Source organism: Mobula birostris, chromosome 2 (genome assembly GCF_030028105.1).
Source record: "Mobula birostris isolate sMobBir1 chromosome 2, sMobBir1.hap1, whole genome shotgun sequence".
In the NCBI taxonomy this organism is placed as follows: domain Eukaryota; kingdom Metazoa; phylum Chordata; class Chondrichthyes; order Myliobatiformes; family Myliobatidae; genus Mobula; species Mobula birostris.
Genome location: NC_092371.1, coordinates 15,260,058 through 15,286,191, shown reverse-complemented (window position 1 = coordinate 15,286,191; position 26,134 = coordinate 15,260,058). Strand labels below are relative to the sequence as shown.

Sequence of the window (26,134 nt, the reverse complement as noted above, 5' to 3'; positions counted from 1 at the left end):
GCAATTTTCCAGAGTCCAGTTAATTGGTGACAACACAGGAAATATCCTGGTAAATCTTTCTGCAGTCTTTCCAGGTTCTGATATCAGGGTGACCAAAACGGTACACAGTACTCCAAGTGTGGCAAGTGGTTGCTCTAGTCTTGTGAATGGACCGGACTCCAATGAGGCAGCCCATCCTAACTTCCCAATACCAGGAATTATTGGAGGATAAGACCATAAAACATAGGGGCAGAATTAGGCCATTCAGCCCATTGAGTCTGCTTCACCATTCCATCATGGCTGATTTATTATCCTTCTCAATGTCATTCTCCTGCCTTCTACCCATAACTTTTGACGCCCTTATTAATCAAGAACCTAATCAACCTCTGCTTTAAATATTCCCAAAGACTTGGCCTCCACAGCCATTCATGGTAATGAATTTCACAGATTCACCACTCTGTGGCTAAAGAAATTCCTTCTCACCTCTGTTCTAAAGAGATGTCCCTCTATTGTTCATCTATAGAGGGTTGTCCCTTCTAGTCCTAGACCCTCCCACTGTTGGCAATATCCTCTCCACGCCCACTTATCTAGGCTTTTCGATATTCGATAGGTTTCAATGAGATTCCCCCCCTCCCCCACCAAACTCCAGTGGGTACAGGCTCAGAGCCAACAAATGCTCCTCACCCATTACCCTTTCATCATTGGAATAATTCTTGTAAACCTCCTCTGGACTCTCTCCAATGCCAACACATCTTTTCTTAGATAAGGGGCTCAAAACTGCTCGTAATACTCTGAATGAGGCCTTAATAATGCCTTATAACACCTCAGCATTACATCTTTCCTTTTATATTCTAGTCGTCTTGAAATGAATGCTAACATTATATTTGCCTTCCTTACTACTGTCTCAACCTGCAAATGATTCTTTACAGAATCCTAGATGGGGTTTCCCAGGATCAATTGGACAAACCCTCTCCATGAACTACAACACCTCATAAAATGTGCTTTCAGTACCGATAGAGTCTCTTTGAGTATACACCTCTGTAGTCCAGGGAAGACGACAGTGGTCGAACCAGCAAGAGGTTAAAGCTCCCCCGCTGCGCACCCCACCCCCCCCCCCAGCTTGATAACAGGTCTGCACTGGACACTGACTGGTCAGGGCTCAGTGATAAGCCCTTCACCTCTAAGGCAGAAAGTTACCATCCCCACGACAGACAGATTCAGGCTGATACTCCTCAGTGCAGCACCAAGGGTCTGGCGCATTGTAAATACTGTAGCAGTATGATAAATCTGTGTCATTAAAGGGCAGGAGTGAGGAAGCACTGACGTTGGGACAGTAATTAGGGAGTGATACTCCACAGAACAGGCAGTACTGTTAGAATTGAGATTGCTTCATTATTGTCACATCCACTGAGCTACAGTGAAAAGCTTATCTTACAAACTGTTCATACAGATCAGATCATTACACAGTGCAATGAGGTAGAGCAAGGGGAAACAATAACAGAATGCGGAGAAAGTGCAGTGCAGATAGATTAGATTAGATTAGATCATGAGGACACTCAGTCCTCATTTATTGTCATTTAGAAATGCATGCATTAAAAATGATACAATGTTCTTCCAGTATGATATCACAGAAACACAAGGCAGACCAAGACTAAAACTGACTAAAAACACATAATTATAACATACAGTTACAACAGTGCAAAACAATACCGTAATTTGATAAGAGCAGACCATGGGCACGGGAAAAAAAAGTCTCAAAGCCCTGATAGCCCCAACATCTCACACAGACGGTAGAAGGGAGAAACTCTCCCTGCCATGAGCTTCCAGCACCGCAAACTTGCCGATGCAGCATCCTGGAAGCACCCGACCACAGTCCGACTCTGAGACTATCCGAAAACTTTGAGCCTCCAACCAGCCCTCCGACACCAAGCACCATCTCTGCCGAGTGCTTCGACCCCGGTCCCAGCCGCCAAGCAACAGGCAAAGCCGAGGATTCGGGGCTTTACCCTCTGGAGATTTCAGATCACACAGTAGCGGTGGCAGCAAAACAGGCATTTCAGAAATTTCACCAGATAGATAATAAGATGCAAGGTCTCAGGCAGACTGTGAGGTCAAGAGTCTATCTTATCATAGTAGGGAACCATTCAAGCGTCTTTTAACAGTGGGGCAGAAACTGTTGTTGAGACTGGTTGTATGAACTTTTAGAATTTTGTACCTTCTGCCCAAAGGGACGGTGAAGAAGAGAGAATGTCTGGGGTGGGTGGGGCCTTTGATTATGCTGGCTGGTTTACTGAGGAGGCGAGATGTAGAAACATAGAAACTCTATAGCACAATACAGGCCCTTCAGCCCACAAAGTTTTGCTGAACATGTCCCTACCTTAGAAATTACTAGGGTTACCCATAGCCCGATACTTTTCTAAGCTCCATGTACCTATCCAAAAGTACCTTAAAAGACCCTATTGTTTCTGCCTCCACCACTGTTGCCGGGAAACCATTCCACGCACTCACCACTCTCTTCATAAAAAAAATTACCCCTGACATCTCCTCTGTACCTGCTCCCAAGCACCTTAAACCTGCGCCCTCTTGTGACAGCCATTTCAGCCCTGGGAAAAAGCCTCTGACTATCCACACGATCAATGCCTCTCATCATCTTATACATCACTATCAGGTCATCTCTCATCCTCCGTCGCTCCAAGGAGAAAAGGCAGAGTTCACTCAACCTGTCTTCATAAGGCATGCTCCCCAATCCAGGCAACATCTTTGTAAGTCTCTTCTGCACCCTTTCAATGGTTTCCACATCCTTCCTGTAGTGAGGAAACCAGAACTGAGCACAGTACATGAAATAGGGTCTGACCAGGGTCCTATATAGCTGCAACATTACCTCTCAGCTTCTAAATTCAATTCCACGATTGATGAAGGCCAATACACCGTATGCCTTCTTAACCGCAGAGTCAACCTGCGCAGCTGCTTTGAGCGTCCTCTGGACTCGGACCCCAAGATCCCTCTGATCCTCCACACTGCCAAGAGTCTTACCATTAATACTATATTCTGCCATCATATTTGACCTACCAAAATGAACCACCTCACACTTAACTGGGTTGAACTCTATCTGCCACTTCTCAGCCCAGTTTTGTATCCTATCAATGTCCCGTTGTAACCTCTGACAGCCCTCCACACTACCCACAACACCCCCAACTTTTGTATCATCAGCAAACTTACTAGCCCATCCCTCCACTTCCTCACCCAGGTCATTTATGAAAATCAAGAAGAGTAAGGGTCCCAGAACAGATCCCTGAGGCACAGCACTGGTCACCAACTCCATGCAGAGTATGACCGGTCTACAACCACTCTTTACCTTCTGTAGGCAAGTCAGTTCTGGATCCACAAAGCAACGTCCCCTTGGATCCCATGCCTCCTTACTTTCTGAAGAAGCCTTGCACGGGGTACCTTATCAAATGCCTTGCTGAAATCCATATACACTACATCTACTGCTCTTCCTTCATCAATGTGTTTAGACACACCCTCAGAAAGTTCAATCAGGCTCCACCTGCCCTTGACAAAGCCATGCTGACTATTCCTAATCATATTATACCTCTCCAAATGTTCATAAATCCTGCCTCTCAGGATCTTCTCCATCAACTTACCAACCACTGAAGTAAGACTATAATTTCCTGGGCTATCTCTACTCCCTTTCTTGAATAAGAGAACAACATCCGCATCCTTCCAATCCTCTGGAACTTCTCCCATCCCCATTGATGATGCAAAGATCATCGCCAGAGGCTCAGAAATCTCCTCCCTCACCTCCCACAGTAGCCTGGGGTACATCTCATCCGGTCCCGGCGACTTATCCAGCTTGTTGCTTTTCAAAAGCTCCAGCACATCCTCTTTCTTAATATCTACATGCTCATGCTTTTCAGTCCACTGCAAGTCATCACTACAATCACCAAGATCCTTTTCCATAGTGAATACTGAAGTACAGTATTCATTAAGTACCTCTGTAGAGGGAGGCTGGTTTCCATCATGGGCAGAGCACTTGCCTTTCTAAATTGTGATGCTTCCAAATAGAATACTTTATATGGTGCACCAATAAATTTTGGTGAGGGTTGATGGGCATAGCTGATTTTATTTACCCTCCTGTGGAAAGGTAGCAGCATATAAGGGATAGCACTGAGTTGCTGGAGGGTCTATATTCCCCTGTGAAACATGGCACTTTTCAGACAAAGTGCTAGATCAGAACATGAAAAAGATTGTGAACCCTATGAAATTATCTGGTTTTCTGCATTAATTACTCATAAAATGCAGTTTAATCTTAACCTAAATCACAATAATAGACAAAAAAAATCAGCCTAAACTAATAGCATGCAAACAATTGTACTCTTCTTGTCAATACTGAGTACAGTACACCATTTAAACAATCACAGTCTAGATACACAAAAGTATACACCTTCTATAAAGAGGTAGGTGTTCCAATCAATGAAATGAGATTGGAGTTGTGGGTTGTAGAGGTGCTCTACCCTCTAAAAAAGACACACAAAGTCAGGCTGCTGACAGAGCCTGCTCTCCTCAATAAAGATCTGTTTATGTGCACCATGCCTCGATCAAAACAACTTTCAGAAGATCTTAGAAGAGGGATTGTAGAGCTGCATCAAGCCGGAAAAGGCTACAAAGCACTTCTAAAGACCTGAGTGTTCATCAGTCCACAGTAAGAGAAATTGTCTACAAATGGAGGAAATTCAGTACTGTTGCTCCTCTCCCTAGGAGTGAGTGTCCTACAAAGATCACACCAAGAGCACAACGTGTAATGCTTAAGGAGGCGATAAAAAACCCAAGGTTACAGCAAAACACCTGCATAAGTCTCCAGAACTTGCTAAGGTCTCTGTTCATGTGTCTGCTACAAGACAAACACTGAACAAGAATGGTGTTCATGGAAAGACACCATGGAGGAAACCACTGCTCTCCAAAAAAAAGCATTGCTGCTTGTCTCAAGTTTGTGGACAGATGAGACAAAAGTTAAACTTTTTGGTAGAAATGCATACCACTATGTTTGGAGAAAAAGAGGCACTGCACACCAACATCAAAACTTCATCTCACCAGTGAAGCATGATGGAAGGAGCATTATGGCTGGGGCTGCTTTTTTGCCTCAGAACATGGACAGCCTGCAATTGTGGAGGGAACAATGAATTCCAAATTGTATCAAGATATTTTATAGGAAAATATCAAGGTAATGGTCCATCACCTGAAACTTAATAGAAGTTGGATGATGCGACAAAACAATGATCCGAAATGCAAGAGTAAATCAACAACAGAATGGTTTAAAAATAAGAAAATTTGTGTTTTGGAATGGCCAAGTCAGAGTCCAGACCTCAACCCAATTGAGATGCTGTGGCATGACCTGAAGAGGGCTGTTCATGCAGATATCCCAGAAATATTGATGAACTGAAACAGTTTTGTATGGGGGAATAGTCTAAAATTCCTTCCCAGCATTATGCAAGTCTGATCAGCAGCTACAGGAAATGTTTGGTGGAGGTTATTGCTGCTAAAGGAAGTTCTATTAGTTATTAAGGGTTCACATACTTTTCCAGCTGGACTGTGAATGATTAAACAATGTGTTCAATAAATACATGAAAAGTACAATTATTTGTGTTATTAGTTTAGGCAGATTGTGTTTGCCTATTATTATGACAGATCCCCATTTTATGAGTAATTAATGCAGAAAACCAGGTAATTTCAAAGGGTTCAAAAACTTCTTCTTGCAATTTTATATGTATTTTTTTGATTTCTCAAGATACCCAAAGAAGAATATGGAATTGAGTGTGACTATATCCAAATCAACTTCTCTACACAAGTTTATCTGCTTCTTATCAGAATGTTGTTTCAAGATTCAAGATTTAATGTCATTTCCAGTACACAAGTGTAAAGGAAATGAAGTATTTGTTACTCCAGATCCAATGCAGCACAAAATAAAACAAGACTGGAACACCATTAATAAAAAACTATAAATTTGTAAGATAGCTTAGATTCATAGATTGATTGTATGCCCATAAAGTGACGCTAGGCACAGGAGTGTCTGCACATAAGGTGACGAACAGGAAATGAGAAAGTAGTGAGTGGGATCTTGCTGTGTACAGAGGGCTGGGTTTTCTACAACAGCTGCTGAACACTGACGTCCTTCCCTGACTCCGATAGTTCCTGGGTTTACCCAGAAAAGATAGGCTGAGTGGAGGAAAATTTTTCAGCTCTCTAATAAATTTACGCTTCCTCAAATCTACGTGAGGTGGAGGGAGGTGGTGTGATGTTAGTAAGGGCCGAGTGTATCCCCATGTTCCAGTGACGGGCAAGACTCACCTGGTAGGGGGCAGATATGAGTCCCTCCCAGGGGTAGTCGAGGTACTGGGACGTATCTAACCAGATGTGAGCCCATTACAGTATTGGGCGAGGTAGGGACAAATCTAGTCGGTGGCAGCTATGAGCTCTTATCTCAGAGGAGGGCGAGCTACTGGGGTCAATTCTGCTCAGCAGGACAGAAGAAACGTGACAAAACGGGCAGGCAAACCTAACCCGCCGTCACTCCATCCGCACGCTCCCCACCCGCCCGCGGGTCACAGGCGACCACACCCCTGCCACTGCGGTGATGCGTGTGCGGGAGGAGCGGCGGCCGCTCCCGACGCACGGAAACGTCGCGGGGGCGGTGAGGGTGTGAGTGTGTGAGAGAGGAAGGCACTGGCAGCACACACACACAGCAGCGGCTCCTAGCACCGACAAGATGCTGAACCTGGAGCTCTTGCTCCTGGGTCACCTCCTGATCTTGGGCTCGGCCGAGAGGGTCCCACGGCTGAAATTCGCCCCCACAGGTACACCAGCAGCGTCTCAGCATCCCGCAGCCGCCCGTCTAGGTGCAGCTTTTTAAATTCCTAGCCTTGTCTATATTTTTCTCACTTTTATACCCCTCCCCACCTTTTCCTTGGGATCTCGTTCTGCCGTCAGCTGCATTGCACCAAATTCGCACCCCGTTGCGGAACAACCATGAACCGCGCCGCCCGCATTTCCTTTCCAGTCCTGTTTATTCCCCTCCATAGATGCTACCTGACCTGCTGAGTTCCTCCAGCATTTTGGTGTAGGTTGTTTTGAAAAATCTGGAATCTTCCTGTGTAATCTCTCCTGCGCTCGCTGTGTGCGAGAGAGAGAGGGAGACCCGTTCCTGTGTGTGTGTGAGAGAGACAGACTGCGCTCCGTGAGTGTGTGTATGGGGAACGGGTCAGTTTCAATCCAGGGGGTGCAGAATTCACTGCTTTCATTGCCTGTCCTCTCTCCCTCCCCCAGATCAGCCCCGCGTGAAGTTTGAATCACCGGCTAGGTCCTCGGTGGGATATCACGATGAGAAGTCGGACACTGTATACCTTGGATCCACGGGAAGCGTGTACCTCCTGCAGTTCACCGACGCTGATGTCTCCCAGACTCCGGTACTTAGTGCCGCCCCGCCGCTTGGTAGTCGCCGTCTGGCAACTGTCTAGGGATTTGGTTGGCGCAGGCAAGATCGGGTTTTGTAGTGGAGCCGTGAGAGAACCGATCAGGCTAAAGGTCTCTTGTAAGAGTGGGATCCTCTCTCTGTGCGTTCCCATCTTCCCGAGACAGCAGGAGTTTTTAACTGGAAAATGAGAAGGGGGAGAGGGAGTAGAAGAGGGAACCATTAAAGGGGAGAGGGGGAGGCAGCACTGAGCTGGGCAGAGGGAGAGGGGTTGAGAGAAAGTTGTGGCAGGAAGGAAAAGTGGGAAGGATGCAAATAGAAAGGGCCAGATAGGTGAGAATGGAGGAGATGGCAGAGGCTGAGGAGAGGAGGATGAAGAAAAAGGAAAATAGTATTCAAAATTATGAGGGGCGCAGAGAGGATGAATGCTTGCAGGCTTTCTCTCCTCAGGTTGGGTGAGATGAGAAGTAGAGGTCATAGGTTAAGGGTGAAAAGTGAAATATTCAGGGGGAACCTCTTCACTCAGGGACTGTGAGTATGGTGGATGCAGGTTCATTTTCAATATTTAAGAGAGGTTTGAATAAGTACATGGATGGGAGGGCTATGAAAGGCCATGGTCCAGGTACAGGTAGATGGGAATAGGCAGAAGGCCAAACTAACATGGCCTAGATGGCCTGAAGGCCATGTTTCTTTTCTGTGCTATAATTCTATAATAACTGAATTACTTCAAGTGAATGTTGTTCTGTCAGATCCCCCTGTCGCTGGATGACAACACCAGAAAGAAATGCCAGAGCAAAGGGTCAGCAAGTCAGGTAAGGACAAGTCGTGGTATCAGCACGTACCAGCTGGAACTAGACTTGAGTATCTGCAGATGGTTCCATTCTGTCAAAATGTGTCAAGAGTTAATGCCGTACGTTACCGTCTCAGGTCTCTCCTCTGTACCCAACACTGAACACAGCTGATAACCAGTTACTGATGAGATCACCATGGCATAGCTACTATTGACATTGATTGATTTGTACATGTACGGTCCCTTCAGCCTACAATGTTGTGCCAACCCTTTAACCTACTCCAAGATCCCTGCCACATAGCCCTCCACTTTTCTTTCATCCATATGCCTATCTAAGAATCTCTTAAATACCCCAAATGTATCTGCCTCACCCCTGGCATTGCTTTCCACGCACCCACCACTGTGTAAAAAAAAAACTTGCCTTTGGCATCCCCTATACTTTCATCCAAACACCTTAAGATTATAAGGCCATAAGATATAGGAGCAAATATATGGTCCACCCCGGGAAAAAGCCTCTGGCTACCCACCCAATCTATGCCTCCCATCATCTTGTACACCCTTTATCAAGTCACCTCTCATCCCCCTTCATTCCAAAGAGAAAAGCCCTAACTTGCTCAAGCTACCCTTGCAATACATGCTCTCTAATCTGGGCAGCATCCTGGTAAATCTCATATGCATCATCTCCATATCCTTCCTATAATGAGGCAACCAGAACTGAGCACAATACTTCAAGTATGATCCAACCAGGGTTTTATAGAGCGGCAACGTTACCTCATGGCTCCTGAACTCAATCCCCTGACGAATGAAGACCAAAACAACATATGACTTCTTAACCACCCAATCTACTTGCATGGCACTGTGGACCCCAAGATCCCTCTGTTCCTCTACACTGCTAAGATTCCCACCATTAACGTTGTATCTGCCTTCAAGTTAGACTACCAAAGTATATCATTTGGATTCAATGGCCCTGGCCTGTCCCAAAGAAACCATCATGGACTGGCTTTGCTGTGTGGACTTGTGTGTGAAGTCAGCCTGATACAGGGGACATGATGATGATGTTCAAATATACCCACGCAGAATCCACAGCATGCAAACTCAACACTATACTGGCAAATGGGACAAGCTCATGGACCGGAAACAGCTTAGAGCTGAGTAGACCAAATGCAGGCAAATAGGACTAGGTCAGGTATGCAACTTGGTTAACATGGACAGGTTGGGCCAAAGGGCCTGTTTCCCTGCTGTAAAACTCTGTAACTGTAAATTAAGCACCCCAGCCGCATCTCACTGCCCCAACTGAGACTTCCTCCACTACTTCATCCACACCAGAGCCACAAAAGGGAATCTGTGTCAAAACTGTGGGAGACCTTAAACCAGAGGTGAAGGACCATAAGACATAGGAGCAGAATTAAGCTAATTGGCCCATTGAGTTTGCTCTGCCACTCAATCATGGCTGATTTATTATCCCTGTCAACCCCATTCTCCTGCATTCTCTCTATAACTTTTGACACCCTCACTAATCAAGAACATATTAACCTCCACTTAAAATATACCCAATGACTTGGCCTCCACATCTGTGGCAATGGAAATCCACAAATTCACTACCCTCTGGCTAATAAAGTTCCTCATCTCTGTTCTAAATGGATATCCCTCTATTCTGAAGCTGTGCCCCTCTAGTGCAGGACTCCCCCCATTATAGAAAACATCCTCTCCATATCCACTATCTAGGCCTTTCAATATTTGATAGGTTTCAATGAGGTCCCCCTACCCGTCATTTTTCAAAACTCCACTGAGCATAGGCCCTGAGCCATCAAGTGTTCCTCCATACGTTAACCCTTTCATTCCCAGAATAATTCTCATAGATCTCCTCTGGACCTCCTCCAATTACTGCACATCATTTCTTAGATTAGGCGCCCAAAACTCCTTACATTACTCCAAGTGTAGTCTGACCAATAGCTTATAAAGCTTCAGCATTACATCCTTGCTCTTGTATTCTAGTCCTCTTGAAGTGAATGCTAAGATTGCATTTGCACTCCTTAAAACTGGCTCAACCCCCAAGTTAACCTTTAGGGAATCCTGCATGAAGACTTCCAAGTCTCTTTGCAATTCTAAGTTTTGAATTTTCTCCCCATTTAGAAAATAATCTACACCTTTATTCCTTCTACCGAAATGTATCACCATACAATTCCCTACACTATTTTCCATCTTCCACTTCTTTGCCCATTCCCCCAATACGTCTGCCATTCTGCAGACTCCCTGCATCCCCAACACTACCTACCCCTCCACCTGTGTTTGTATCGTCTGCATACTTGGTCGCCAAGCCAAGTAGGTGTAGGAGAGAGTTACCCAACTCACTGACGGCAGAGATGCTGCTTACAACTCTTCATTACAGAACAAGGGACAGAAATTAATAAGTTAAAATGTTACAGCATGGAATCCGAGTAACAACATGTTTGTCCTTTACTTGTCTTGTACTGTGAAGATCACAGGCAAGGCCATCTGTAGTTGCCTTTGAACCAAGTAGCTAGCTGCTTCATCAAAACTATACTGTTCTATGTTCTAAAAGACAATTCCAAGCCTAGTAAGCCACTGTGGATCTAGAGCCATGCAGTATAGGGACTGATGGCAGATCTCATCAAGCAGCACAGAACAGGCCTTTCAGCCCATGTTGACTCTGTCAAGCACACCAAATTAAGTTAATTTCTTCTGCTTACACATGGTCCATATCCCTCTGTTCACGAGCCAGTCTAAAAGCCCTTTGAACGCTGAAGTCAAAGTCGAATTTACTGTCGCATGCAAAAGTCCATGTATGCATAGGTGCAATGCAATGCAGCAGCACCATTCTCACGTCTGCCACCACCACCAACCATAGCAGCACACTCCAGACACCCACCTGTGTAAAGAAAACATGCCCGGCACATTCTTTTAACTTTCACCCCTCTCACCTTAAAGCTGTGCCCTCCAGTATTCAAAACTTAGAACAGTACAGCATAGTACAGGCCCTTCCCTCCCACATAGCTGACCATTTTTTTTCATCCACGTGCCTATCTAAGATTCTTAACGTCCCTAATGTAACTGCCTGTACCTCTACCCTGGCTGCTTGTACCACATACTCACCATTCTGTCTTTAAAAAAAAACTACCTCTGATAGCTCCCACCGCCCCCCCATACTTCCCTCCAATCACCTTAAAATTATGCTCCCTTGTATTAGCCATAATAATACAAGGGGACATAATTTTTCTGCTCAACCTTTCCTCATAAGACATGCTCTCTAATCCATGCAGCATCCTGGTAAAACTCCTCTGCACCCTCTCTAAAGCTTCCACATTCTTCTCATTAAAAACTACTGAAGGGGTCTCCCTCTCCCCCTATTTGTGACATTTACTGGGAGTTTGTCTACGAAGGGCTGAAGCATTGTTGATGGTCCCTACCATCCATCCCACAGTCTTTGACCCACTACCGTCTGAAAGGCGTTACAGGAGCATCAGGACTTGGACTGCCAGAACTGGTGCTGGTTTCTCCCCTCAGGCAGTGAGACTAATGAACACCCTGCCACCACGAAGGTTTCGTACCTTGGACAGCAAGTTGTTTACTGTACTGTTTACCTGTGCTGCGCACTTTGAATATATTTTATTAACTAACTTTTGGTAATTTACTACAACTAGAGGTCATTGTTTAGTGTGAAAGGTGAAATGTTTAATTGGAACATGAGAGGAAAATTCCTCACTCAGAAGGTGGTGAAAGTGTGGAGTAAGCTGCCAGTGGAAGTGTGGATTTGATTTTGATTTCCACATTTCAGAGAAGTTTGGATAGGTACATAGATGGTAGGGGAATGGAGAGCTATGGTTCGAGTACGGTTGGGACCTCTTCAGGGGCAGGTGTGACCTGTACAAAAAGGACAGGTTGTACTTGGTCCCCCTTGGATTCAATATCCTGGTCGGAAGGTTTGCAAAGGTTATTGGGGAGGGTTTAAACTAGAATTGCTGGGGGGTGGGAACCGAACTGAAGTGACAGAGGAAAGGGAGGTTGGCTCACAAAAATTAAAGTTTGGAAACAGTGCAAAAGGGAGGATAGGCAGGTGATAGAGAAGGGACGTGCTCAGTCCGATGGTTTGAGATGTGTCTATTTTAATGCGAGGAATATCATGAATAAAGCAGATGAGCTTAGAGCGTGGATCAGCACCTGGAGCTAAGATGTGGCCATTACAGAGACTTGGATGGTGCAGAGGCAGGAATGGCTACTTCAAGTGCCAGGCTTTAGATGTTTCAGAAAGGATAGTGAGGGAGGCAAAAGAGGTGGGGGCGTGGCACTGTTGATCAGAGATAGTGTCTAGGCTGCATAAAACGAGGAAGTCATGGAGGGGTTGTCTACAGAGTCTCTATGGGTGGAAGTTAGGAATACGAAGGAGTCAATAACTCTACTGGGTGTTTTTTATAGACCACCCAATAGTAACAGGGACACTGAAGAGCAGGTAGGGAGACAGATTCTGGAAAGGAGTAATAATAACAGGGTTGTTGTGGTGGGAGATTTTAATTTCCCAAATATTGATTGGCATCTCACTGGAGTGAGGGGTTTAGATGGGGTGGAGTTTGTTAGGCGTGTTCAGGATGGCTTCTTGACACAATATGTAGATAAGCCTACAAGAGGAGAGGCTGCACCTGATCTGGTATTGGGAAATGAACCTGGTCAGGTGTCAGGTCTCTCAGTGGGAAAGCATTTTGGAGATAGTGGTCACAATTCTATCTCCTTTACCATAGCATTGGAGACGGATAGGAACAGACAAGTTAGGGAAACGTTTAATCGGAGTAAGGGGAACTATGAGGCTATCAGGCAGGAACTTGGAAGCATAAATTGGAAACAGATGTTCTCAGGGAAATGTACAGAAGATATGTGGCAAATCTTCAGGGAATATTTGCGTGGGGTTCTGAGTAGGTACGTTCCAATGTGACATGGAATGGATGGTAGGGTACGAGATCCGTAGTGCACAAAGGCTGTTGTAAGTCTAGTCAAGAAGAAAAGAAGAGCTTACAAAATGTTCAAAAAATGAGGTAATGATATGAATCTAGAAGATTATAAGGCTAGCAGGAAAGAGCTTGAGAATGAAATTAGAAGAGCCAGAAGGGGCCATGAGGCAGCCTTGGCGGACAGGATTAAGGAAAACCCCAAGGCATTCTACAAGTATGTGAAGAGCAAAAGGATAAAACGTGAGAGAATAGGATCAATCAAGTGTGACAAGGGAAAAGTGTGTATGGAACAGGAGGAAATAGTGGAGGTACTTCATAAATACTTTGCTTCAGTATTCATTACGGGAAAAGGATCTTGGCAATTGTAGGGATGACTTACAGTGGACCGAAAAGCTTGAGAATGTAGATATTAAGAAAGAAGATGTGCTACAGCTTTTGGAAAGCATCAAGTTGGAAAAGTCACCAGGACCAGATGGGATGTACCCCAGGCTACTGTGGAAGCGAGGGAGGAGATTGCTGAGCCTCTGGCAATGATCTTTGCAACATCAATGAGGACGGAAGAGGTTTCAGAGAATTGGAGGGTTACGGATGTTGTTCCCTTATTCAAGAAGGGGAGTAGGGATAGCTCAAGAAATTATAGGCCAGTGAGACTTACTGCAGTGGTTGGTAAGTTGATGGAGAAGACCCTGAGAGGAAGGATTTATGAACATTCAGAGAGGCACAATATGATCAGGAATAGTCAGCATGGCTTTGTCAAAGGCAGGTCGTGCCTTATGACCCTGATTGAATTTTTTGAAGATGTGACTATGCACATTGATGAAGGTAGAGCTGTAGATGTAATGTAGATGGATTTTAGCAAGGCATTTGATAAGGTACCCCGTGCAAGGCTTATTGAGAAAGTAAGGAGGCATGGGATCCAGGGGGACTTTGCTTTGTGGATCCAAAACTGGCTTACCCACAGAAGGCAAAGAGTGGTTGTAGACGGATCATATTCTGCATGGAGGCCGGTGACCAGTGGTGTGCCTCAGGGACCTGTTCTGGAATCTGTACTCTTTGTGATTGTTATAAGTGACCTGGATAAGGAAGTGGAGGGATGGGTTAGTAAATTTGCTGATGACACAAAGGTTGGTGGTGTTGTGGACAGTGTGGAGGGCTATCAGAGGTCACAACAGGACATTGATAGGATGCAAAACTGGGCTGAGAAGTGGCTGATGGAGTTCAACCCAGATAAGTGTGAGGTGGTTCATTTTGGTAGGTCAAATATGATGGCAGAATATAGTATTACTGGTAAGACTCTTGGCAGTGTGGAGGATCAGAGAGATCTTGGGGTCCGAGTCCATAGGACACTCAAAGCTGCTATGCAGGTTGACTCTGTGGTTAAGAAGGCATATGGTGCGTTGGCCTTCATTAATCGTGGGATTGAGTTTAAGAGCCAAGAGGTAATGTTGCAGCTGTATAGGACCCTGGTCCACTTGGAGTACTGTGCTTAGTTCTGGTCGCCTCTTCATAGGAAGTACGTGGAAACCATAGAAAGGCTGCAGAGGAGACTTGCAAGGATGTTGCTTGGATTGAGGGGCATGCCTTATGAGAATAGGTTGAGTGAACTTGGCCTTTTCTCCTTGGAGCAACGGAGGATGAGAGGTGACTTGATTGAGGTGTACAAGATAAAAGAGGCATTGGTCGTGTGGATAATCAGAGGCTAACATGAGAGGGCATAGTTTTAAAGTGCTTGGAAGTAGATACAGAGGAGATGTCAGGGGTAAGTTTTTTTACGCAGAGAGTGGTGAGTGTGTGGAACGGGCTGCCAGCGGCGGTGGTGGAGATGGAAATGATAGGGTCTTTTAAGAGACTCCTGGATGGTTACATGGAGCTCAGTAAAATAGGGGGCTATTTTAGAGCCTAGGTAGTTCTAAGGTAGGGACATGTTCGGCACAGATTTGTGGACCAAAGGGCCGGTATTGTGCTGTATGGTATCTGTGTTTCTATGTTAATGAGACTAGGCAGTTTAAATGGTTTAGCACAGACTAGTTGGGTCAAAGGAACTGTTTCTGTGTTGTAAAGTTCTATTACTCTATATTTTGTTTTATATGCTTTGTGTGATATATGTTTTGTGGGTGTACCATTGTCCAGAGCACTGTTGTTTCATTTGGTTTTATATGTGTACAGTCAAATGACAATAAATTTTATCTTATAATGAACTGAACATTTCTACCCTTGGAAAAACATTCTAGCTAAATACATTTATCCATACCCCTCATAATTTCATAAACTTTTGTCCCCTCAGACACTGTTGCTGTAAAGAAATCTAACCAAATTTGTCCAACCTGTCCTGAATGCCCCTCAATCCAGGCAACAATGTTGTACATCTCTTCTGAACCCTCTTCAAATTCTATACATCATTCATATAATGGGGTGACCAGAAATGCATGCAGTACTCCAAATCAACCAATTCAAAGTTTTATACAACTACAACATGATTTCTTGCCTCTTCTGCTCAATGTTCCTAGTGAAGAAGGCACAGGGCATACTTCAACTTTCCTTTACTGAAGGGAATCAGTGAACCAAAGATCTTGGTTTAAAAGCAATCTAGTTCACTGTTTTTTCCACTGGTATATTGCAGATTTGTTTCATGAACTGATCTGTCCAGCTGCTGTGCTGGGATTCAAACCTGGATGATCAATCATCTAGTTACAGAAGCATTATGCAAGTGTAAATGGTGTTGGTACTGGGGGTAGGTCTGGTTTCCATATCATAAAAATAAATTTCCAGAAAAGGCGGAAATCACATTTTCAGAATGGTGCCAGAATGAAAGGTTGTATCAGGATGAAGGGTCTCAGCCCAAAATGTTCACTGTTTATGCCCCTCCTTAAATGCTGACTGACCTGCTGAGTTCCTCCAGCATTTTGTATGTCTTGCTACACACCCTGTATATTGGTGAGTTCCAACCTAGATTGGGAGACCACTTCGCTGAGATCTCCCATTTCAATTCTACTTCCCATTCCCATTCCAACAAGTCAGTCCATGGCCTGCTCCACTGCCACGATGAGGCCACACTCAGATTGGAGGAGCAGCACCTTATATTCCATCTGGGTAGCTTCCAGGCTGATAGCATGAACATCAATTTCTTGAACTTCTGATAATTGCCCCCCTTCACCATTCCCCATTCCTGTTTCCCTTTCTGATCTTAACTCCTTACCTGACTATCTCTGGTGCTCCTTTCTCCTTCCCTGTTCCCTTTCCTCCATGGTCTTCTATCCTCTTCTATCAGATTTCCCCTTCTCCAGCCCTTTATCTCTTTCACTAATCAATTTCCCAGCTCCTTACTTCACTCCACCCACTTCCCGGTTTCACCTGTAACCTACCACCTTGTACTTCTTTCTCCGCTCCCCCACCTACTTAATCTGACTTCTCATCTTTCTTTCCAGTCCTGATGAAGGGTCTCAACTTGAAATGTTGATGGTTTACTCTCTTCCATAGATGATCCAGATACTGAAGCATTATGCAAGTGTAAATGGTGTTGGTACTGGGGGTAGCTCTTGTTTCCATATTACAAAAATAAATTTCCAGAAAAGGCAGAAATCACATTTTCAGAATGGTGCCAGAATGAAAGGTTGTATCAAGATGAAGGGTCTCAGCCCAAAATGTTGACTGTTTATGCCCCTTAAATGCTGACTGACCTGCTGAGTTCCTCCAGCATTTTGTATGTCTTGCTACACATCAGCAGACGTCCAACATGATATCCACTGTGCCACAAAGCCCATAAAATTTACTTTTCTATTACAGGAGCTCTGTGAGAACGTGGTCACTGTGATTCAGAGGGTCAACAAAACAACAATCATCATCTGCGGGACTTATGCTGGAAGCCCCAAGTGCTGGTTTTTGGTAAAAAAAAATACATGTTTAATCAGAATTAACAGTTAAATGTGCAGATTTATAATCAATCCACACACCAGGTCTGCCCAGCTTCAAGCTGCTTCTCTCCATCTCTATTTTGCAGCCCAACAACAGGACTCAGCTAGCAAGTGACAAAGAGGGGCGCCAGATAATAGAGCAGGACGGGAGGGACATCACACCTTCGGTGCCAAGACAACGTCCTATTACCATCACAGTCGGTGAGCTTGGGGATTTTAAACTTTCCTAATGTAGAATGGAACTTCCATAGTGCAGGGATTTAGATAGAAATTTGTTAAGAGTGTTCAAGTAAGTTTCTTTTGGTAATATGCAGAGGGCTCTTCCAGGTAGAGGACAAAGTCAAGACTTCTTGGCAAAAAGGACAGTTCAAGTGTGAGCTGTATTTTAAATTAGTTATGGAAAAAGACAGATCTTCTCAAATTAAAGTTCTAAATTTGGTCAAAGTATTTTGTCCATTTGTTCCAGATTCCAACATCTGCAATCTCTTGTGCCTCCATAGTTTATAAGGACTTCAGTAAAGCCCTTGATGAGGTTCTGAAGGGTGGGCTAGTTAGGTATGGAAAGTTAGATTGCATAAGATCCAGAGAGAGCTGACTAATTTTTACTGAACTGGCTTGGAGGTAGGAAACACAGGGTGATGGTGGGGATTGTTATTGATACAGGAGGTCTGTTTCTCAGGATGGTGCTAGGTCCATTACTATTTGTCATCTTCATCAATGAGAATGTACAAGGCATGGTCAGTAATTTTCAGGACATTAAAATAGGTGCTGAGTAGACAGTGAGGAGAACTGTTAAAAATTGTAGCACAATCTTGATAGCAGGGTATGTGGGCCAAGGAATAGCAAATGTAGTTTAGACCACAAGCCATAGGGGCACAATTTGGCCCTTCAGCCCATTAGTTTCCTCTACCATCAATTATGGCTGAATTATTTTTCTTCTGCCTTCTCCCCCCACACTTTACAGGAAGGATGTGGAGGTTCTGGAGAGGGTGAAAAAGAGATTCATCAGGATGTTGCCATATTAGAGTGTATAAGCTTTGAGGAAAGATTGGATAAACATGGATTGTTTTCTCTGAAGCATCAGAGCCTGACAGGAGACCTGAGAGAAGTGTATAAAACTGTGAGGCATGGACTCTTTCCCCCAGACTGGAGAAGATTCTTGGCCCGAAACGTTGACCGTTTAGTCTTTTCCATATATGTTGCCTGGCCTTTTGAGTTCCTCCAGCATTTTGTGTGTGTCACCAAATGATACATTTTAGGGAGGATAAATTAGGATAGGACCATCACAGTGAACAGTAGTGTCATGGGGAGTGCTGAGCAAATGAGGGACCCAAGAGTACAACTATACATTTTTTTTAAGGTGCCATCACATGGACAGGTAGTGAAGAAAGCTTTTGGCACATTGGCCTTTATCAGTCAAGCTTGGGATGTTGCAGCTGTGCGAGATGTTGATAGATATATTTTTGCATAGCAGGGGAATTAAAGGCAAGTAGGTGGATCTGAGGCCACAGCCAAATTAGTCATAATCTTATTGAATGGCGGAGCAGGATCAATGGGCCAAGTGGCTGACTCCTGCTCCTATTTATGTTCTGTTCTTGTGAAACTGGGTGTCAGGCTGCTTTGTAGGCATCGGAAGCACATGAAATGACACAGCAGCTAAACCCTGTGGAGTGCTGGGGAAAGTGATCGTGTGGGGCTGGTGAATATCAACCATCTGCATTCAAGAGACTCCAGCACCATAGCTAGGCTGGTTCACTTGAGGCAGTTCAGCTATGCAGATGGGTGGTGTCACAGTTCTGGAGGGGACTGGACTTGTTTCGAGGAACAGGGTTGAAGAAGCTCTACATTGTTGGAACTCTGATGTTTAGGACCAGAGTTAAACTGAGGCCCTAACATTGAGCTGGGTAGGGTTTGAGCAGTGTCTTGTCATGCATACTCAATTCCTGGTGGATACTTTGGGATTGTGACACCAGGAGAAACAGCTGTTGCGGAACAGTGACCTCACAGTGGGATTTCATTGTCCATGTGAGTCCATGGGAAGGCGGTGTTATTGAAATGCAAATGTTCAGTTTCTCCAGCACTTGAACACAGAGCATTGCAGCACAATAGAGGCTCTTCGGCCCACAATGTTGTACTGACCTTTTATTTTACTCCAAGATCAATTTAATCCTTCCCTTCTACATAGCCCTCCTCCCCACCATTTTTCTTGTGTTCCTGTCCTTAAGAGTCTCTTAAAATTCCCCAATGTATCTACCTCTACTACCACCCAGTGTATTATTCTGTGTGGGGGAAAAAAAAACTTACCTCTGACATCACCTTTTACTTTCCTTCAGTCATCTTAAAATTACGTCTCCTCATATTAGCCATTACTGCCCTGGGAAGAAGTTTTGGCCACCCATTCTATCTAAGCTTCTTATTACTATATACATCTCTATCAAGTCACTTATCTTCCTTCTCTCCAAAGAGAAAACCCTAACTCGCTGAACCAAGGTTGACTGAACACACCGGTCAACAATTTTTTTTCAATAAGTGTTGTTTCCTCAGAAGTCTTTTTTGTTTATGATAGACTAATTGAAGTTGAACACAAATATAATTTCCGACAACTTGCATTACAGAGGAATTTGGAGGAAGAAAAAATTAACTTTTATTAAATATGATACATTTAATTGCATAATGGTGCTGATGCTTTGCAATACTTCAACTAAACTAAAAATGTTTTGTTGATGATTTTCCTTTGCACTCAGTGTCTGAGGCTTTTTGCTTAGGTGTCCAAGAATGATCAGCCAGCATTAATGGAATCCAGTTGCCCTGACACCAGTTCTCCATGACGGCAATGACCTTTCACCATGGTCATCACTGACAGCAATAAGATTTGCAGGGAAGAAGTCTAAATGGGAATGCAGAAAATGAATCTTTAATGAGATGTTGCACTTCACAGTTTTGTATGCTTGAAGCATGTTAAAAAACCAGCTGCCCATAGCTTGGTGCTCTGTAGTTGCCAAGAAATTTTTCAGCAACATCCTTGACTGCCTTCTATGCGATTTTTCTCTGGTTCCACCAGAATTTCTTCGATCTGTCAGTCATTGATGATCTGCTTGATTTGTGGACCACCAAAATTTCCTTCCTTAATCTTGGTATTAGTTATTCTGATTTGAATTATCAGCAGTCCAAAATCCATAAGGTACACCAAAAGTATTACCTAGAACATAGAAATTTATAGCACATCACAGGCCCTTCGGCCCACAATGTTGTGCCGACCATGTAACCTACTCTAGAAACTGCCTAGAATTACCCTACCGCATAGCCCTCTATTTTTCTAAACTCCAATTACCTATCTAAGAGGCTCTTAAAAGACCCTATAGTATCCGCTACCACCACTGCCGCCAGTGCATTCCACGCACCCATCACTCTGTGTGAAAACCTCACCCCTCGGTACCCATTTCCAAGTACCTTAAAACTATGCCCCCTTGTGTTAGCCATTTCAGCCCTGGGAAAAAGCCTCTGGCTATCTACACCAGGGATCCCCGACCTTTTTTGCACTGCGGACCGGTTTAATATTGACAATATTCTTGCCGACCGGCCAACCGGGGGGGGGGGGGGGGAGGGTGTTCAAGGAGGGTTAAACTCACCTCAGCATGTCTTTTACAATTAGGGACAAAAGTAGCAGTCAAATCCCAGGACACTTTACCCCAGGAAAGACTACCATGACCATGAAGCCTTGCGCGGGCACCTGTGTGCGCATGTGATGTGCACGAGTGTACGTGCCGATTTTTCCCCCCACAAATCCGTTTTGCCTTCATCTTCCCAACTATACTGTACATACATTATTTCTACTTTATATAGGTCATGTATTTATCATATCATTCCTGCATTTACTATATGTTAGCATTATTTATTTTCGGTTTTATGTGTTATTTGGTACAATTTGTTAGGTTATTTTTTGGGTCTTGGAACGCTCAAAAATTTTTCCCATATAAATTAATGGTAATTACTTCTTCGCTTCACGCCATTTCGGCATGAAAGGTTTCATAGGAATGCTCCACCTTAGTGGGGGAAATACGGGATAAACCAATTTAGCCCAATATACGGGACAGTTGGCAACCCTATGTTCAAATTCAACAGTGCATGACAGGCAATGAGGAAAGGTGCAGCTGACTCATATCATTTCCTCACGGCCCGGTAGCACACACTTTGCGGCCCGGGGGTTGGGGACCGCTGATCTACACGATCAATGCCCCTCATCATCTTGTACACCTCGGTCAGGTCACCTCTCATCCTCCATCACTCCAAGGAGAAAAGGCAAAGTACACTCAACCGATTGTCATAGGTACACTCTCCAGTCCAGGCAACATCCTTGCAAATCTCCTCTGCACTCTATTTTATTCAGGAAACAAAATTTTTGTTGTCCAGTGATATCAGCAGAGATCCATCTGGATTCAGCACAGTTACTCAGTCGTGTCTCATTCCTCCTTTGGCTCCAGGTGAAGACCTGTACTCAGCCATTAGCAGCACGAACCAGAACAGTGGTTCCATTCAGCGCAGTTACGGGCGGATGAAACACCTGAAGTCTGAGGACAAATGGTTCCAGAGTAAGTAGTGTTCAGCTGCTCAGAGAAGCCACACCGATGAGGTAACTTCCCCACACAAGGACTGACTCACCACAGAGGTGGTAGCAGTTCTAGTTCAACATCCAGGCTCTCCTACCGTGCAGTATCAACACTGTCAGGGGCACCATTGAATCAATCAGGCACTTAATAGAAACTGCATGTGCTCTCACAGGCCCCTGTCACACTGATAAAATCAATACAGATACACATATCCAGAACATTATGTTAAAGGATGGTTGCCGAGAAGATCCTGAACACTCAATGTTTTGGGAACAGCTTCTTCCTCTCAGCCATCAGAATTCTTATTTATTTTATTTTATACAGTGTGGAACAGGCCCTTATGGCCCTTCGAGCCATGCCACCAGAAACAATCTGATTTAACCCTATCCTAATCATGGGACAATTTGCAATGACCAATTAACCTACTAATTGGTACATCTTTCGACTGTGGAAGAAAACCAGAAGACCCGGAGGAAACCCACATGTTCATAGGGAGGACATACAGAGGCACCTAACGGATGATGTTGGAATTGAACTCCAAACTCTGACACCACAAGTGTAATATTACTATCCGCTATGCAACTGAGGCACACAGTTCTGCAAAGTCCATGAACACTTCCTCACTATTTTGCTTTTTACTTTGCACTATATTTTTTATATTTCCTATTGTATAGCAATTTATGTACTGCACTGTACTGCTGTTGCAAAGCAACAAATTTCACAATATATGTCAGTGATAATAAACCTGAGTCACGAGTTTGTATCTTCTTCCGTTAGATCCAACATTTGTGGGATCTGCTTGGATTCAAATGAAAGACAGGAACAAGGATGAGGTTTACTTCTTCTTCAGGGAGACCAATGGCAGTACTACGTTAGATGGAGAGCCTTACAGGGCCTATGTTGGACGTGTCTGTAAGGTAAGATGGGCCCGGATCAGCATTAAAAACATTTACACCATTCACTACTTGGATCCTGATACTTACACACTTGGGACATTTTACCCAGGAAATAACACCAGGGGCGGGGGGAGCTGAAACTTTTTCCTTTCTACAGGTGCAGAAGTAGGGGATGTCTCTCTCAAGTTTCAGCAAGGAACAAGGTCAACGGAGCAAAGCAAGGTACTGTATGGTACACCACTACAACACCACCACAGTCCAAAGACGTACCGGTTAGTAGCTTAATTGGTCATTGTAAGTTGTTTGGTGATTAGCCTAATGTTACCTCCAAGAGGACCACAAATTGTCATAGATTTTGGAGGCTTGCTTGCTTCAATAAACTCTCCAATGTCCAGCTATGTTGGCTAGAGTCAGGGTTTTATGCTTTGGGTCTAGGTAGGGTCACCGATGCCTAACAGGTCAAAGGGTAGGGGCCAGACTAATAGTGGTCCGCTGGACCTCCTGCTTCGGGGGTTCAGCTTAGGACTAACCACCCTGACTGGTAAAACAAAATTGTAACGGAAACAGTAATGAAGATTCCTTCTACATCTGCAAGCAACGGTATTCCTGAGTGTCCACCCAGGACTTGAACGACGGACAGTAGTGAAAACCGAGAGGAAAGTACTGACCTGATGAAGGTAGCCCTATATACCACTAGAGATCAAGGACCTTCATTGCTCACTAAACGCCAGCAGCGTAATGGGCTGTAAGTAAGATTAGTATTAAATAGGTGGGTTGCTGGGTGATGTGGCTCATTGGGCTGAAAAGGCCTGTTCAGCACTATTTCTAAATAAATAAAACAAAATTGGGGTTCAATTGCTGTAAGTGGTATGACCACGAAGATATGCTCTGGTGCTCTAGTTTCCTCCTACATTCCAAAGACATAAGGGTTAGGGTTAGTAAGTTGTCGGCATGCTATAATGGTATCCGACACTTGCGGGCTATCCCCAGCACAATCTTCATAATGTGTTGGTTATTGCTGCAAACGATACATTTCTCAGTATGATTCAATGTACATGCGATGAAAGCTAATTAAAAAAGAGAGTGGTGATATACTGTAGATCTGATACATGTGATTGGAGGTCAGAGGCATTCAGAAAACTGATTGCCTTCTTATTATCTCAACTTAAGGCTGAGCCCTGATGCTAACTCTGATATGCAGAATGAGCTGTCAACTCTCAGTCCTGGACCACTGCCTAATATCACTATTCCCAGCAAGATTTTCCCAAATCTACCTGTCTAGTTACAACTTTTTGGGCTTTGCCAGATCGACGAAGGTGGATCGAAAACGGCTGGTCAAGACTCGTTTACCACGTTCTTGAAGGCACGACTCATCTGTGGCTTCCCAGCAGAATCCAGGCTCTTCAACAAGATTGAAGACGCGTTTGTCCTGCATGCGGAGGATGATCCAAAGAACAGCATGGTGTACGGGGTCTTCTCCAGCTTGTGGTGAGTGGAAGTTCTCTGCTAACCGAATGTGGTAGATTCCACTCCACATTTTGTGATTTACCACTCAGTCTGTCCGTTGTAGTTTAACATGTACAAAATGATGGAGGAACTCAGCAGGTCAGACAGCATCTATATAACAGTCTACAGTTTGGGCTAAGATCCTTCATCAGGACTAGAAAGGAAGGTGGAAGAAGTCAGAATAAGAAGGTAGAAGCTGGCAGCTGTTAGGTGGGAAAGATACAAGTCTGGGTGAGCACATGGTCAAAGAGTTGGAGGGTAGCAGAGATCACAGAGGGGGATCAGTGAGAGAAGGTCTCACTGAACTCATGTTGAGAAGATTTAACTTCTTCAGGGAAGGTATATCTCAGAGACTCAACAGCAGAGCAGCAAGTCATAAACACAAGAGATTCTGCAGATGCTGTAAATCCAGAACAACACACGCAATGCTGGAGAAACCCAGCAGGGCAGCCAGTATCTATGGAGGGAATAAACCGTTGGAGTTTCAGACTGAAACACGTTTTTTTTTCTATTTAATGTGTGCAGTGACCCAACAGTCTTCATTCCTGGTCAGTGTAATGCCCATCCTTGCTGGCATCTTCACAAGCTGCTGGTAAACTGACTGAAAGCTGGAGGGGGGAGGATGAGTGTTCCAGAAAACATGGCGCTGCAGTGACTGGTGCTCACAGACCTAATTTTCTGACATTCTACTCTCTGCAGGAACTCCACTGGTATCTGTGCCTATTCCCAGTCGGACATAGAGCAGGCATTCCGAAACCCAAAACTGAAGGGCTTCACCGGCAACCTACCTGGGGGCCAGCGGCCAGGAACGGTATGAACAGTTTTGGGAATGAGTTCAGTGTGTTCTTGCCCATTTATTGCTTGGACCAAAATTTATTTTGTGGAGGACAGAAGTAGGGAAGTGTAGGAGGAAAGGTTTAGAGGACAAACCTGGGCAAATGGACAAGCTTAGATGGGAATTTTGGTCGGCAGGGACCACAGAGAACACAGCATAGCATAGGCCTTTCGGCCCACAAGTCTCTGAAACGCTAATGTATCTGCCTCTATCACCACCCCGGCAGTGTATTCTATGCACTCACCACTCTGTGCAAAGGAAACCTACTTCTGATATTGCACATCCCCATACGTTCTTTCAATCATCTTAAAAGGATACCCTCTCATATTAATCATTGCTGCCATGTGAAATAGGCACTGATTATCCACTCTATTTATGCCTCTTATCATCTTTTACACCTTTATCAAGTCACTTCTCATCCTCCTTCACTCCAAAGAGAAAAGCCATAGTTCAATGTTCTCAAGACATGCTCTCTGTTGTGTATGTGGCCTGGTTACACAACAATGCTATTAATAAGAACGCTGGAGATGGGAGCTAAGGTTCATGGTTCTTTACTGGCAGAAACTGAACTTGGCACACATGTACAGATCAATACATGCCTAATAGCACATGCTCAATATATGCCTAATAGCGCATTCAACAATGTGTTATTAAAACATAAAGTAGTCCCTTATTATACTGCAGGCCATACGGTACATTCCTCCCCTTTTATTTTAATACTGTATCAACTTTTTTTTACTGGGGCACTATGGTAAACAAATATGTTTACCCTTAAGTGCCATTTGTTTACTTAGTAACTTAATAATACCAAATTATAACAAAGTAACGTAGTAATATTAAATTATAACAAGCCTTTTTAAATAAAAAAAACTTTTGCTCTAAGACCCATTTATAACTCAAGTCTCTTGCGGGGGGGGGGGGGTCCTTCTCTGCCTCTCTGGGTAACATCTGTCAATAAACTTGTTTGTTTTAATTCGGATTTCCATATAAAAGTCATGAAAATTTGATCTCTGAGCATGGGAGTTAAGAAGATGTGCGCCTCCAACTTGCTGAAAGTTCTAGGCAGCAGATCACCTTCATATAATGAAGACTCCTCTGTGCAGCTGTCCTAGATATATCCGCATCTTTGCGCTATCACTTGTCTTCTTTACCCATATCTCATTTGTTCCAACACAGCCAATCTT

At 44.2% G+C, this 26,134-nt stretch overlaps 2 protein-coding genes across 6 annotated transcripts in view; one reads left to right on the top strand and one right to left on the bottom strand.

Moving 5' to 3' along the window:
• LOC140212769 (semaphorin-4B-like) overlaps nt 1-26,134 on the bottom strand; it is a 124,200-nt gene that overhangs the window by 75,895 nt on the left and 22,171 nt on the right. The window lies entirely within an intron of this gene.
• The window catches only part of LOC140184921 (semaphorin-7A-like), a 40,722-nt gene continuing 21,285 nt past the window's right edge, over nt 6,698-26,134 (top strand). Inside the window, exons 1-9 of one of the 2 annotated variants that reach the window (XM_072238125.1) lie at nt 6,698-6,830; nt 7,300-7,439; nt 8,194-8,256; nt 16,979-17,077; nt 17,193-17,307; nt 21,588-21,695; nt 22,491-22,630; nt 23,916-24,097; nt 24,815-24,926. In XM_072238125.1, the coding sequence (XP_072094226.1) occupies nt 6,743-6,830; nt 7,300-7,439; nt 8,194-8,256; nt 16,979-17,077; nt 17,193-17,307; nt 21,588-21,695; nt 22,491-22,630; nt 23,916-24,097; nt 24,815-24,926 (1,047 nt within the window). In that variant the 5' untranslated portion in view covers nt 6,698-6,742. The remainder of the gene's footprint in view (nt 6,831-7,299; nt 7,440-8,193; nt 8,257-16,978; nt 17,078-17,192; nt 17,308-21,587; nt 21,696-22,490; nt 22,631-23,915; nt 24,098-24,814; nt 24,927-26,134) is intronic. The other variant, XM_072238135.1, reaches the window with a different exon arrangement.